The sequence below is a fragment of the Engraulis encrasicolus genome, chromosome 11 (genome assembly GCF_034702125.1).
Source record: "Engraulis encrasicolus isolate BLACKSEA-1 chromosome 11, IST_EnEncr_1.0, whole genome shotgun sequence".
NCBI classification, from domain to species: domain Eukaryota; kingdom Metazoa; phylum Chordata; class Actinopteri; order Clupeiformes; family Engraulidae; genus Engraulis; species Engraulis encrasicolus.
In genome coordinates this window covers 46,039,076-46,053,015 of record NC_085867.1, presented here as the reverse complement: position 1 = coordinate 46,053,015, position 13,940 = coordinate 46,039,076, and the positions used below count along the sequence as shown (strand labels likewise).

Genomic DNA, 13,940 nt, shown 5'->3' with positions numbered 1-13,940 from the left:
AGGCAGACTGTTCAGTAAGATGGTGGCTGCCTCTACTACGCCTGTCATAAAAATAGGACTGATATTAAAACAAGTCGGTGTTTATCATTTTTTTCAAGACGAATAATGAATAATTTTATACACTGCAATATACTTGTGTGTTATAAACAATTGTTTATATATTATGGGGTAAAATTGAACAACATATTCAGTCAGGCAATGCATGCAGTGCCCATTGTTTCTTTGCCAAGCGTCTCTTCAGGACCCAGAGTGAAGGCAGGCAGTGGAGGTGTGCTCTTGGCTTCTAATTCCCGTTGTGTTGAATCGTTTACCTTAAAGTTTCATCAATAATGCTCAAGAATTTACTACGATTCAAGTAACACCAAGGTTTCTTTTAAGGGGTACGTACACCATTGTGTTTTCGGTGTTTGGTTTTGCAAAGGGAAGCCTGTCAGTGATTTAGCAAGCTAGCTAGCAGGCTAATGAATGGGTGCTGGGAGTCCTATGGCAAACCACATTTATATCAGGCGAGGAGCTAAACTGCTAGCCACCAAATCCAGCCGTCTGGACTGGTGGTTAGCATAGACAGCAACGCTTCAGTCTGCTCCGGCATGACTCAACGGAACAGTTTTGTGCCAGGTGTCTTGTGAGTACCCGAGCTCGTCTACTGCTTCTGGTCAATGACAGCTGAACACCCAACAAGCCATCGTGCTGTCAGTGCCGTGTAGACTGCTGAAACTGAGGTGATGCCGCATGGATCACCCGTATTGTTGCTTCCAGCCAAATGTGGCGTTGGGTAACGTGTATGATCGTCCAACGTGAGCAGGTTGTTTTAAAATATCCCGTGTCTGGTGCTGGTGGCGTGTAGATAGTGTTGTGATGGACACCGGTGAGTCCAAGGGAGTGCCTTGTAACTCTTGGCCTTCTCTCATCACTGGCCCGGGGGCTGAAGTTGGGAGACGTCTGTCTTCTGATCAGACTTGGGCTTAACTTATGTACACTCAAGTGCTTTCATTTGTGTAAGATGTTGCTTGATTGTAGCATTGTAAATGAACTGTTGGCTACCTAACTAATGCACTGTGAAGGCACAGGTTTTTTTCTATTTAAAAATCGCACTTTGAGGTGCATATTTTTATTAGCAAATGCTGCAACAACTAATAATGCAGGTGGTGGAAACTGCCCTAGTGGTAAATCTTGTCACATATGTAATTTTTTGTTGATGTCATCATCCTGGTGTGATACTGACCTATCAGCAGTGTTGTGCTCCTGACGCACCGAGACAGCCCACCAATCAGAAGTGTAAGCTCAGCAACTTAAAGCGGAACGAGTTATATGGAAGTGATGCTCATCTTTCTTTATCCCCTTATAATACCACAGTCTGCTGCAAGACACGTTACAGTCAAAGCATCCACTGCAAAGTGAACATTTAGCCCCAGGCGTATTGCCTGTATCTTGCTTTCTTACGTCGTGGCCTCAGTCAGAACATCCTTTTAGGGAATGATGCGCTCCATGGACAGGTATTTAGATAGTTATGGTCATTGCTGGATCATGCTTAAGTATTTGGGGAATGAGGAAATGACTGGAGATTCCATTAAATGATTGAACTATTGACAAAAGATATGAGGATCGATAGGAGATGGATATTTTATGAAAACTAATTCAAACGGCCCTTTGTGATACTGAAGATGGGACAATTTCCTTGCACATCCGGGTGGGTCACTGCTTAAGCATTCCTTGGGATGGGTTGTTTAGTAACTGAGATTGTGTGTGTGTGTGTGTGTGTGTGTGTGTGTGTGTGTGTGTGTGTGTGTGTGTGTGTGTGTGTGTGTGTGTGTGTGTGTGTGTGTGTGTGTAGAAGAGAGCGATGGCCTCTACAGAGGGTCCTGAGTCGGGTTCGCCGGAGAGTAAAGGAGACCGCTGCTCAGCCGACTCCGATGGCAAATACCCCATGAAGGTCCTCTACTGCGGAGGTAGGCAACGTGTGTGTGTGTGTGTGTGTGTGTGTGTGTGTGTGTGTGTGTGTGTGTGTGTGTGTGTGTACCCCATGAAGGTGCTCTACTGCAGTGGCAAGGAACGTGTGTGTGTGTGTGTGTGTGTGTGTGTGTGTGTGTGTGTGTGTGTGTGTGTGTGTGTGTGTGTGTGTGTGTGTGTGCGCGCGCGTGTGTGTACAGATTTCCCATGAATATGCTCTCCTGAGATATTCAAACTATGGTCGCTGTGGAAAGTGTGGAAAATGATAATCCATCCATCTGAAACTTGATCCAGTCAGCGCAGAGTCAGTTGAAAATCAATCAAAAGCATTTAATCCAAGTCTACAGATTCTTTTCGTGTTATAGTAATAGTGTGTGATTGTATTCAGGGCTCTAAATTAACACCAGCCAACAGGACATGCTGGTGAAATTTCAGTTTGGCTAGTAGAATAGACTAACTTGCTAGCCATTTTGACCCATTTTTGAGTGTGTGTTTGGCTAGTAAGGTTACAATCTACTAGCCATTTTGGCTGAAAAAAAGTTAATTTAGAGCCCTGATTGTAATGTATGTATTAGTACAGAGTCTTAAAGATGTTAAATGGCAGTTAACTGATGTGTTTTACTTTCCTTCTATCTGCAGTATGCACCCTGCCAACAGAGGTAGGTCCCTCACCATCTGTCTCGTCTCCTGTCTCCTTCAGTAAAACCTAACCTAAAATGTACATCTAAAATGAGCTGAATGTATCATTTGCCACCTCTACTGGACTGGACTGGACAAACACACTCTCTCTCTCTCTCTCTCTCTCTCTCTCTCTCTCTCTATCTCTCTATCTCTCTCTCTCTCTCTCTCTCTCTCTCTCACGTGCGCCTTCAATCAAAAGACAATTTTCTAATATAGCAATATATGTAGACAATGAAGCTTTTTGAATTGAGAAATAAACCCTAAAATAGTCTGCTGCAATCATAGCCAGTGTGTTTTGAGGTGGTGTCTGACTGGTTGTCTCTCCTGCAGTACTGCGAGTACATGCCTGAACCAGCCAAGTGCAGACAATGGCTGGAAAAGAACTTCCCCAATGAGTTCGCACGGTTGACCATGGGTAAGCTGCCCTTACATTACATTACATTATATTACACGGTTGACCATGGGTAAGCAGCCATGACATTACATTACACTACATGGTTGACCATGGGTAAGCAGCGATTACATTACATTACACTACATGGTTGACCGTGGGTAAGCGGCCATGACATTACATTACACTACATGGTTGACCATGGGTAAGCAGCCATTACATTACATTACACTACATGGTTGACCGTGGGTAAGCAGCGATTACATTACATTACATTACACTACATGGTTGACCATGGGTAAGCAGCGATTACATTACATTACATTACATTACATTACACTACATGGTTGACCATGGGTTACATTACATTACATTACACTACATGGTTGACCATGGGTAAGCAGCGATTACATTACATTACATTACACTACATTACACTACACGGTTGACCATGGGTAAGCAACATTTACTGAGCACCCTCCATCAGACACACATGGACTTGTTTACTGACCACCCTCCTCCATCCTCATACACACCCTGACTTGTTTTGATGACTCGTACCATGTGTTCATGTCGTTAATGCATTAGTCAATTCAATTTTATTTTTTAATATTAACGGGGGCGTTGGTAGACTTATGATGAGGTCAAGGGGGGCGTCTGGAGGCTCATTATGGGGTTCAGGGGGGCGTTTGATCAAAGAAATGTTGAGAACAACTGATGTAGTGTAATGCAAAACAGTGTTCTGTGGACACTGGATACTTAGGTGTGTGGCTGTTTGAGTCTATTGAACAGACACAGGAGAGTGTTGTGTTGTCAGCGCTCTCCTCCATCTAACACTTGTTTTGATGACTCATACCACAACCAGAGGCGATGTGTGGTGATGTGTTCATGTAGCGTAATGCGAAACGGTACTGAATGGACACTGAGGTGTGTGTGTGTGTGTGTGTGTGTTGTGTGTTGTCTTGTAGACACTGATGTGTGTGTTGTTGTTTAGATAACGCTCTAATGTGTGTGTGTGTTGTTTTGTAGATAATGCCCCACATAAGGGCCAGGAAGGGCCGAAAGGTGGCGACGCCCCTCCAGCCGGAGAGGAGGAGGAGAAGAAGAAACAGAAGAGAGGTGAGAGATGATTGGACAAAGCAGCCGTCCGTCAGCGCCACAGCCAATCAAATACTCTGATTGGATCCCTTGGCACGTCTCACTGCCAAATCTCGCATCTGTGCTGAAACCTTTTGTCCTTGTCAAATTGTTAGAGCAGTTAGAGCTGCCTGGTTTTATGAGCTGTGCTGTACAAGTGCAATTTTTAATGTAATAATTTATTCTTACATACTGTTACTACTACAACTACTACTATTCCTTCTGCTACCACTCTAAAGTGGCCTTACATGCTAACTCGCTGAGTGTATCACTCTGGCAGGACCACGTCTGATGGCATACAATACAGCTCACATACGCAGCTCTGATGTGTAGGATTGGTAATGCATCACTCTGATTGCAATAGATGTGTAATGGAGGCTAAGACGAGACTCTTGACTTTCCCTCCCCAGGTGGACGAGGACAGATCAAACAGAAGAAGAAGACTGTACCACAGAAAGTTACGATAGCCAAAATCCCCCGCGCTAAAAAGAAATACGTCACACGAGTTTGCGGCCTTGCGACCTTCGGTAAGTGTGTTTGATTGGTGACAGACTTGGTTTGAATACTTTCCCATATGCCAGGTGCACGCAGACTGGCTCGAGATAGGGCTGCACAATTAATCGAAAATAATCAAAAATCGTGATTTAGTTGTGATATCGAAATCGTCATTTCAACCATGATTTAATCGTGGCAATAGTGACCCGCCTTTGAGCGTCCTTGAAGCCAGAATATACTGACAGGCTGGTGTTTCTGGCCAGAAATCTGTCCGCCTAAGTTTCATGCTATTGCCTTTACATAATTATTACAATTAATTTTATTTTGCTCATCCAGAATGTAATTCATTCTTGGTTATATTTCATCTTGTTATAATTTTCAAAAAAATCTGCAAAAATTTATAATTGTGATTATGATTTTGACCAAAATAATTGTGATTATGATTTTTTCCGTAATCGTGCAGCCCTACTTTCCCATATGCCAGGTGCACGCAGACTGGCTCGAGATACTAAAGATCCTGTCATATACTGCTCTTCTTAATGCCTTAATGCTCCTAACATAGGTAACCTTGTTAGCCAGCCCCCCTAACTTCATTGCCTGGAATAAATGTGTCCACTTGTGGTATACACCTTTCAATGATTAATGACTGGCATTTGCTATGTCTACATGACTGTTTTGATTCTGATAATTCCGAATTAAATAGTTCTGTCGAGTTTCCTTTCATCTTTCATTTAATTCCGAATTAAGAAGTGTTTACATGATGTTTTCAAAGCGGAATTAATTAATTAATTCCGAATTAAATGTCTCATGTAGACGTAGCCAGTGTGTGTCTCCCATGCTGAGGCCATAACATGCAGTGTTGTCTCTGCCCCTCCTCTGTGCAGACCTACAGTGCCCTCCATTATTATTGGCACCCCTGGTTGAGATGTGTTTTTTAGCTTCCAATTATTATTATTTTTCTCTAAATAATATGGGACCTTAATGGAAAAAAAGAGAAAAATCCAACCTTCAATACAAGTGCATTTATTCAGTGGGGAAAAAATCCCACATAAAGAAATAATTATTTGACATGTGTGTCACAATTATTAGCACCCCTGTTGTTAATATTTTGTACAACCCCCTTTTGCCAACAAAACAGCACCTAATCCTCTCCTATAATGTTTCACAAGATGGGAAAAGACAGAAAGAGGGATCTTCAGCCATTCCTCTTTGCAGAATCTCTCTAAATCATCCAGAGACCTGGGTCCTCTCCTCTGTACTCTCCTCTTCAGCTCACCCCACAGGTTCTCAATGGGGTTGAGGTCTGGGGACTGAGATGGCCATGGGAGGAGCTTGATTTTGTGTCTGGTTAACCATTTCTGTGTAGATTTGGCCATATGTTTAGGGTCATTGTCTTGCTGAAAGACCCAGTGACGACCCATCTTCAGCTTTTTGGCAGAGGGCAACAGATTTTAATTTAAAATGTCCTGGTATTTCAAAGCATTCATGATGCCATGCACCCTAACAAGCTTCCCAGGGCCTTTGGAAGCGAAACAGCCCCACAGCATCACTGACCCACCCCCATACTTCACAGTGGGTATGAGGTGCTTTTCAGCATGCACATCTTTCGTGGCACGCCAGACCCACTTAGAGTGTTTGTTGCCAAAAAGCTCAATCTTGGTCTCATCTGACCAAAGCACACGGTCCCAGTTGAAGCCCCAATACCGCTGGGCGAACTCCAGACGTTTGCGTTTATGATTGTGGGTGAGGAAAGGTTTTCTCCGTGCATGCCTCCCAAACAGCTTGTTGGCGTGTAGACAGCGCCTGATGGTTGATTTGGAGACTTTGTGACCCCAGGATGCTACCATTTGTTGTAATTCTGTAACAGTGAGCTTTGGGGATCTTTTGATTTCTCTTTCCATCCTCCTCACTGTGCGTGGTGGCAAAATAAACTTGGGTCCTCGTCCAGGCTTGTTTACCACTGTTCCAGTTGTTTTGAACTTCTTAATTATTCCTCTCACAGTAGATATGGGCAGCTGCAGTTGAGTGGCAATCTTCTTGTAGCCTCTGCCTGACCTGTGAAGGTCGACGCACATCTGCCTCACTTGTATGCTGTGTTCCTTTGTCTTTCCCATGTTTAAGAGTGGATAAGAGAAATGGCCTCAGTGTCACGTCATATTTATACCCCAGGGAAACAGGAAGTGATGAATTACTAATTAAATGTTCCTACATACTCTGGTAAACTTTGTAAACTACTGTAGAAATGACAGAAATGCTTCAATTATATTTATTTCCTGGGAATTGTTAAGGGTGCCAATAATTGTGGAACAGGTGATTTAATGAAAAATAATTATTTTTTAGTCAGGGATTTTTTTTATTTTCCTACAATTCATTTGAGTTGAAGGCTACATTTTCCTAAAATTTTCAGTGTGACAGTATTCTTCTGCAATAAACACTGAATTTATTTTAAGGCTTTTAACACATCTCAACCAGGGGTGCCAATAATTATGGAGGGCACTGTATACCTTAAAGGGACACTGTGTGAGATTTTTAGTTGTTTATTTCCAGAATTCATGCTGCCCATTCACTAATGTTACCTTTTTCATGAATACTTACCACCAGCATCAAATTCTAAGTATTCATTATGACTGGAAAATGGCACTTTTCATACATAAAAAGGGGGATCTCCATGGTCTGCCATTTTGAATTTCCAAAAATAGCCATTTTTAGCTGAAAAAATGACTGTACTTGGATCATACTAGAAAATATTTGTTTAATACTTAGTAAACTTTAATGTAAAGATCGAATTTGGCAATAGGCAGCCCAATTTCAATAAGCAGCATAGTTGCAGTACCTTTTTTGACCATTTCCTGCGCAGTGTCCCTTTAAAGAAACTCACAGATTTTTCTTTTCTGATGCTCTGATCTCATGTCATATGCTGTGCTGTGTTTTCTCTGTCTCTCCTGTGCAGACATAGACCTTAAAGAAGCTCAGAGATTCTTTGCGCAAAAATTCTCCTGCGGTGCCTCCGTGACGGCCGAGGATGAGATCATCATCCAGGGCGACTTCACAGATGACATCATCGACGTCATCCAGGAAAAGTGGCCCGAGGTGAGTGAGGCTGTCTCTTGACCAATTAGGGGAGGCCTGTGAGGCTCTCGTGTTCAATCATTGGAGACCTGTGAGGCTCCAGTCCAATCAGGGGAGACCTGTGAGGCTCCAATCCAATCAGAGGAGACCTGTGAGGCTCCAGTCCAATCAGGGGAGACCTGTGAGGCTATAATTCTTAATTAGAATGTCAAATTAAGAAGTAAATCTTGATCCCATTACAAAATGTGCAGCATTTGTCTGAGATTTCTGTTTTTTAATATTTGAGAGCAAATTATTTTTTGGTTTCCACTTACTGTCAATTCTCCCCCTACCCGTTGCCATCCACCTCAAGTAGGGAATTCAGGCCGACCAGAACGGAGCCGGTGTCGGTGCCCACACCAGTTACGTTCGGCACTAAAGTGCTTACCTGCGAACCGCCCGTGTTCAAACCGGGCTCTGAACATTTCCCGCACCTGACTCTGTTACCCGGATGAACCTGCTGACGACCACGCTGTCGTCAAGGTTCGCAGAGAAAAACCTAGTATTTTGCGGTTCGCATTGCGAACCAATTTTCCGGTTCGCGAACGCAAATATCTGTGGCGTGAACACAACGGCCAGTTCGTGATTAGGTGCGGGAACGGGCTCCAGCACGGTTCTCAGTCGGCCTGAATGCGCTAAAGGTGATTGACTACCAATGCGATTCCAACATGAAGCAGAAATTTGCAGTATTTTGCAATTGCATTACTGGTCCGGTTGACTTGAGATCGAATATCATTGTATCTATATTATATATTGTATCAAAGATTATTTTAGTTCATAATAGACCGTCTCTGGTTGCATGTAGCAGCTCAAATGAAATGACTTTGACATACCTGGTCTAGAGTGTCGGTGTGGTCTGAGGTTATATTCCTATATGGTGTCATGATTTCAAGTTCAAGGTGGTGTGGGCATGAACATATTGCGCATTGAAGACAATGACTGACTGAAAGAAAGGTGGCTTGCTTTCTCTAGTCTTGTTGTTTGTGACAATTCAAATGAACACTATTGTGATATTAACCCTATCGCACCGGACGCATCATATTTGATTCATCAAATTCAAAGCCCTCTCCCCGCTGACACAAAAAAAAATCGATCTCAAAAACATCCTGCGTGTCATTTCCAAACGTCCTGCAGTACACGGAAACCGCCACAAGAGAGCAGCGGTCGACAACAAGTTGACCACAGCTCGGCGAAAACTAGAAAAATGGGGTAGAAGCGGTTTCCCTGACCGACGCTGAGATATCGTCAAATTGCAAAGGGTTTGTGTACAAATTTCCGAAATATAACTCTACATCCTTTAATTTTAACACTTGCTTTGTGCAATTAATCAAGGAAGAGTTTATATTTTTACACCGTGTTGCAGAGAGATCGTGCTAAAACTGATGAAACAAATAAGCACCATCTGGCGGTGGCAGGAAGTCAGCCATCAACGCATTTTGCCATAGGGAAACTTACAAAGCATACCACGACGATCATTTAACAAAACACACAAGTTGTTTTACTTCAAGACAAAGATATTGCCTTAAGAAACAGGTTTTACTTGCAATTTTGAAAATGTAATGCAAAATGTTGAAATTATGATCTCGTAAAAAATGCATTGAAGTGAATGGAGAAATGGTCCAATTGTAGTAATGGACCCATATATTCAAATTACACATCAAAAATGAATAATGATCTATATTACACTCATAAATAGGTTGTTAAGCATTCGATCAGCTATGTTTTTACATAGATTTTAAAAAATTACCCAACCTGGCTGTGGGAAATGTAAAATATGGTCCTGCTAAAACAAGGATAGGCTAAAAAAAAAGTCAGGATCTCACTAAATATTTAAAGATAATCGTCAAATTAAATTGTCTGACAATTTTTTTTAAATAAAAAAAAAGTTGTAAATGCATTAAAAGTCATTTTTCAATGGTCATGAAATTGGAATTTTCATTTATTTAAAGCCTGATGCATCATATATGATGCATTAAATATCTCAGTGACCTTAACAAAATTTTGATTTTTTTTTTTTTTTTTTTACATTTCTTATAAGGGACCAATATTGAAGCAAATTCCAAAAAATTTGAATTTTCTCTCATTGCTTTCATGGCTCAGGTCTCACAGGGTTAAGTATGAGAAAAGTGATTTTTAATGATATCTGATACACTGGTACATTTTCCCTTGAAGAATGGGATGCTGAGTTTGACTTGTGATATTAAGTTGTCTTCCTTTGTAGAATGCAGGGAGGTATCATGTATTTCTCCATTGTGCTTTTTGGTCCATTGTGTTTGTTGGTGTAAAGTATTCAAACACAAATGTATGAGGCCAACAAAACAGGTGTTTGTTTTTGTCTGATACGCTTTACAATCGGCCCTGTGAGGGTCAGGACCATCCCAATGGAAATGGGTGTTACAGTGCCATCCCAATAGGAATAGGTGTTATAGTATCCTCCCAATGGAAATAGGTTCAGTACCATCCCAATAGGAATAGGTGTTATAGTATCCTCCCAATAGGAATAGGTTCAGTACCATCCCAATAGGAATAGGTTCAGTACCATCCCAATAGGAATAGGTTCAGTACCATCCCAATAGGAATAGGTTCAGTACCATCCCAATAGGAATAGGTGTTTCTGCTTAGTCACTGTGGCCTCGCAGTAGCAGAAGATGCTGCCAGACACTCGCATGCAGGCTCTCTCTGGGCCCTGAAGGTATTCCAAGTGGGTCATCTTTTATTTTATTTTATTTTATTCTTTTTTTTAAATCAAAATAGTCGGTTTGTGTGTGTTGCTGTTGACATATGGAGTCTTGTTGTCTACTGAGTCAGAGGTTGGCCCTGAATATTTGTGAACATTTCAAGTGGGAAAGTTTCTAGTTGGAAAAGGTTGGGAACTCTTGATGTTCCTGCTCCTGTGTTTAACTATTGGTGGGTGGGTTGGAGTTTATTTTGTGAATGATGTCTGTATCCTCCTGAGTTTGATAAGGGCTGTAGTTTACATGTTATTTTGTGTTTCATGAGTGTTTGTAGTTCATGTGGTATCTTGTATTTCACATGGTCTTGGTCTTACATGTTCTGTGTTTGATACTCATGTTCTGGGGTGTACTCCTGTGTTTGAAACGTAGGCTACTACAAGAAGTTTTCGTGTTCTCTTGTGTTTGATACACCCTCATTTACCCCTAGGTCCCCTAGGGTAAATTCTTTCTCTGCACTTTATCCCATTTGGACTAGTGAATCACATTGAAGTACACACACTTGTCCGTAGCAGTGAGCTGCCTGCTGAGCGGCGCCCGGGGAGCAGTGTGGGGGTTAGGTGCCTTGCTCAAGGGCACTTCAGCTGTGGTCCGGTCGGGCATTGAACCGGGAACCCTTGGGTTGCCAACCCAGTGCTCTAACCACTGAGCCACGGCTGCCCCCGTATACTAAATATATTAACTAATATTTCGGGAAATTCAAAATGTCGGAAATGGAGAAGATCCACCTTTTCGTGTGTAAAGTGCAATATTCCCAGTCATACTGAATTAATACTTAGAATTTGATGGTAGTGGTATTTGTGAAAAAGGTAACATTTGTGAATGGGCTGCATTGATTTTGAAAAGAAAGTGCTAAAAATATTACACAGTGCACCTTTAACATTTTCTCTGTGTGTCTTGACTGTCTCTAGGTGGATGACGACAGCATTGACGACCTTGGCGAGGTGAAGAAGTGAGGAGCTGAAACATGACGATGCACTTTTACCGACACGAACGCGATGTGACACCCAACACAACCAACCACCTGGCCAAATGTACACATTCACATTAAAAACAAACAAACGCGCAAACAACCGTCATTTTATATATTTTATTTACTGTATAGACAGACAAGACCGTCAGTCAGTTGGTGGACTCTGCTGCCACTTCTCTTGGCTTCTTTCTTCTCTTCTCTTTTTTCTTTTCTTTTCTGTTCTGTTGGTTCCATCTCAGTTTGAGTTCTGGGGCCTATGCTAACAAGCTGGTTCAGGAGTAAACCAGGTAAAGTTAAAAGGTAAATCATCTAATAGAAGAGCCTGGAGTCCTCATTTTCTTAAGGAGTAAACCAGGTTAAGTTAAGTGGTAAATAATCTTATAGAAGAACCCGTAGTCCTCATTTTCAAAAATCAGGACTCCAGGCTCTTCTATTAGATGATTGACCTCTTAACTTTAACCTGGCTCAAGGCCACTTCTTCAGCCATGGATGGAGGTGTAGGGAGAACTGGTAAGCGTGAGATTCGAACTTGCAACCCGGTTTCTTAAGAAAATGAGGACTCCAGACTCTTCTATTAGATGATTTACCTCTTATCTTAACTTAACCTGGTGTGCTCCTGCTCCATCTTCTTAGTATACTGTAGGCCTCCAGGGTTTACTAGTTGCTTCATCTCTGGGTTGCCAAAGCTCCTCTACAATGTGAACATCTCTCACCATTTCAGCTTCACTACAACTCAAGTCTTCACTTCACGTCACTTCACTTCACAACCTGTAGGCTAATAAATTTTTGCTGTCAGTAGTTTCGATGTCTTGTACAGTCATTTTTGTTTTGTTTTTTAATTAACCTCATCATGTCTTCTATATGTCTCAGTCAAACAGGATGGTGCATTAAAGGAACTCGAAACGTTTTGTTTTTATATTTATATTAGAGGGTTGTTTTAAAGGAATGACACTATTTACGGAGCCCTAATAGCGTTGTTATGTTGATTGCCCTCCTCCGATGCCACATGAGAAGTATTAAAGGGACACTGTGAGATTTTTAATTGTTTATTTCCAGAATTCATGCTGCCCATTCACTAATGTTACCTTTTTCATGAATGCTTACCACCAGCATCAAATTCCAAGTATTCATTATGACTGGAAAAATTGCACTTTTCATACATGAAAAGGGGGATCTTCTCCATGGTCCGCCATTTTGAATTTCCAGAAATAGCCATTTTTGGCTGCAAAAATGACTTGACTTGGACCATACAAGAAAATATTTGTTTATTACTTAGTAAACTTTCATGTAAAGATCAAATTTGGCAATAGGCAGCCCAGTTTCAATGAGCAGCATAGTTGCAGTACCTTTTTTGACCATTTCCTGCACAGTGTCCCTTCAAAGGACCAAACATACAGTATATGAGACTCTGTAAGGGTTAGATGATTTATTGGTATCATGTGACTCGCAGAAGTGGCATGCCAAAGGAAGGCTATGTTTTTCTTTACTTTACATTTCTTTACTGACCGGTTTAGGTTGGTGGACACACATTGTTCACTGACTGGTTAGGGTTAGGAATGACTTTTGCTCTGGGCACAGTTCAACATGTTTATAAATTAGTGGCTACACATTATTCACTGACAGGATAGGGTTAGGAATGAGTTTTGGTATTGATATTACAAACATGGCCGTAATAGCCGCAGTAGCCTACCATAACCAAGAATAGCGTAGAACTTGAACGTCCCGCCCCTTAGTTCCGCATTTCACGGGACCTAAGCTGACCATCTAACAACATGGTAGCGAGTAAATATCTTCTGATCTCAGTCATTATATGCGCTGGGCTACAAATATGCTGTTTAAGAGGCTAGATAAAGATTATTCATGCAGAAGTATCAATGTTTTGTTCCGAGGCCGTCGGCATGAAAAATGTGAAGAAACACAGTTTTCTAAAAAGTTTGGGGGTTCGTACGAAAAATTAAACAAAAATATCAGACACAACATATATGAAGCTCGTGGCACAACTCGAAGGGGATCAAAATATCATTTTAATACTGCCATTGGATTACATGTTACGATTTCCGGCTAAAAACGTTGTTGAGGTCCCATGAAATCGGGGGAAGTGACGTCACTTTCAAGCTCTATGTGCCACATGCCACTAAATCATCCAACCCCCTCTTATGAGGCTTGTCTCAACCTTTTTTGAACAAACGCCCCCTAGATATTATCCTAAGCCTCCCAACGCCCCCTTGATCTCGTCATAAGCCTGACAACGCCCCCTTAGTATTAAAAAATTAAACGGACTAATGCCTCCAAATGGCTACTAAGCACCGCCCCCTCTCAGCTGTATCCTTCTCAACGCCCCCCTGGGGGGCTGTACCGCCCCCGTTGAGACACACTAATCTAACCCCCTGTTATGAGTCTTGCCATTTGGATCCCAGATGGAAAATCGACAGATGGTGCGGTTTCCAATCAGTAGCCCAATCTCTCAGCACTT

General features: G+C 41.9%; 1 protein-coding gene across 2 annotated transcripts; it reads left to right on the top strand.

Moving 5' to 3' along the window:
- The first annotated feature begins 228 nt into the window (after positions 1-228).
- On the top strand, positions 229-12,265 carry denr (density-regulated protein). Of its 2 annotated transcripts, none has more exons than XM_063210756.1 (8): positions 229-380; positions 1,835-1,949; positions 2,590-2,609; positions 2,962-3,046; positions 4,052-4,141; positions 4,570-4,686; positions 7,605-7,744; positions 11,406-12,265. In XM_063210756.1, the coding sequence occupies exons 2-8, from the start codon at positions 1,844-1,846 to the stop codon at positions 11,448-11,450; spliced, it is 603 nt and encodes a 200-aa protein (XP_063066826.1). In that variant the 5' UTR covers positions 229-380; positions 1,835-1,843; the 3' UTR covers positions 11,451-12,265. The 2 variants fall into 2 exon arrangements, with proteins under 2 accessions (XP_063066826.1, XP_063066827.1); XM_063210757.1 differs by lacking the exon at positions 229-380 and adding an exon at positions 558-625.
- The last annotated feature ends 1,675 nt before the right edge of the window (positions 12,266-13,940 follow it).

Bases quoted from the DNA above. Each gene is read 5' to 3' on its own strand.
- denr (XM_063210756.1), top strand. From the start codon at position 1,844: ATGGCCTCTACAGAGGGTCCTGAGTCGGGTTCGCCGGAGAGTAAAGGA. The intron at 1,950-2,589 runs GTAGGCAACGTG...TTCTATCTGCAG, and splicing joins GAAGGTCCTCTACTGCGGAG to TATGCACCCTGCCAACAGAG. The intron at 7,745-11,405 runs GTGAGTGAGGCT...GACTGTCTCTAG, and splicing joins TCCAGGAAAAGTGGCCCGAG to GTGGATGACGACAGCATTGA.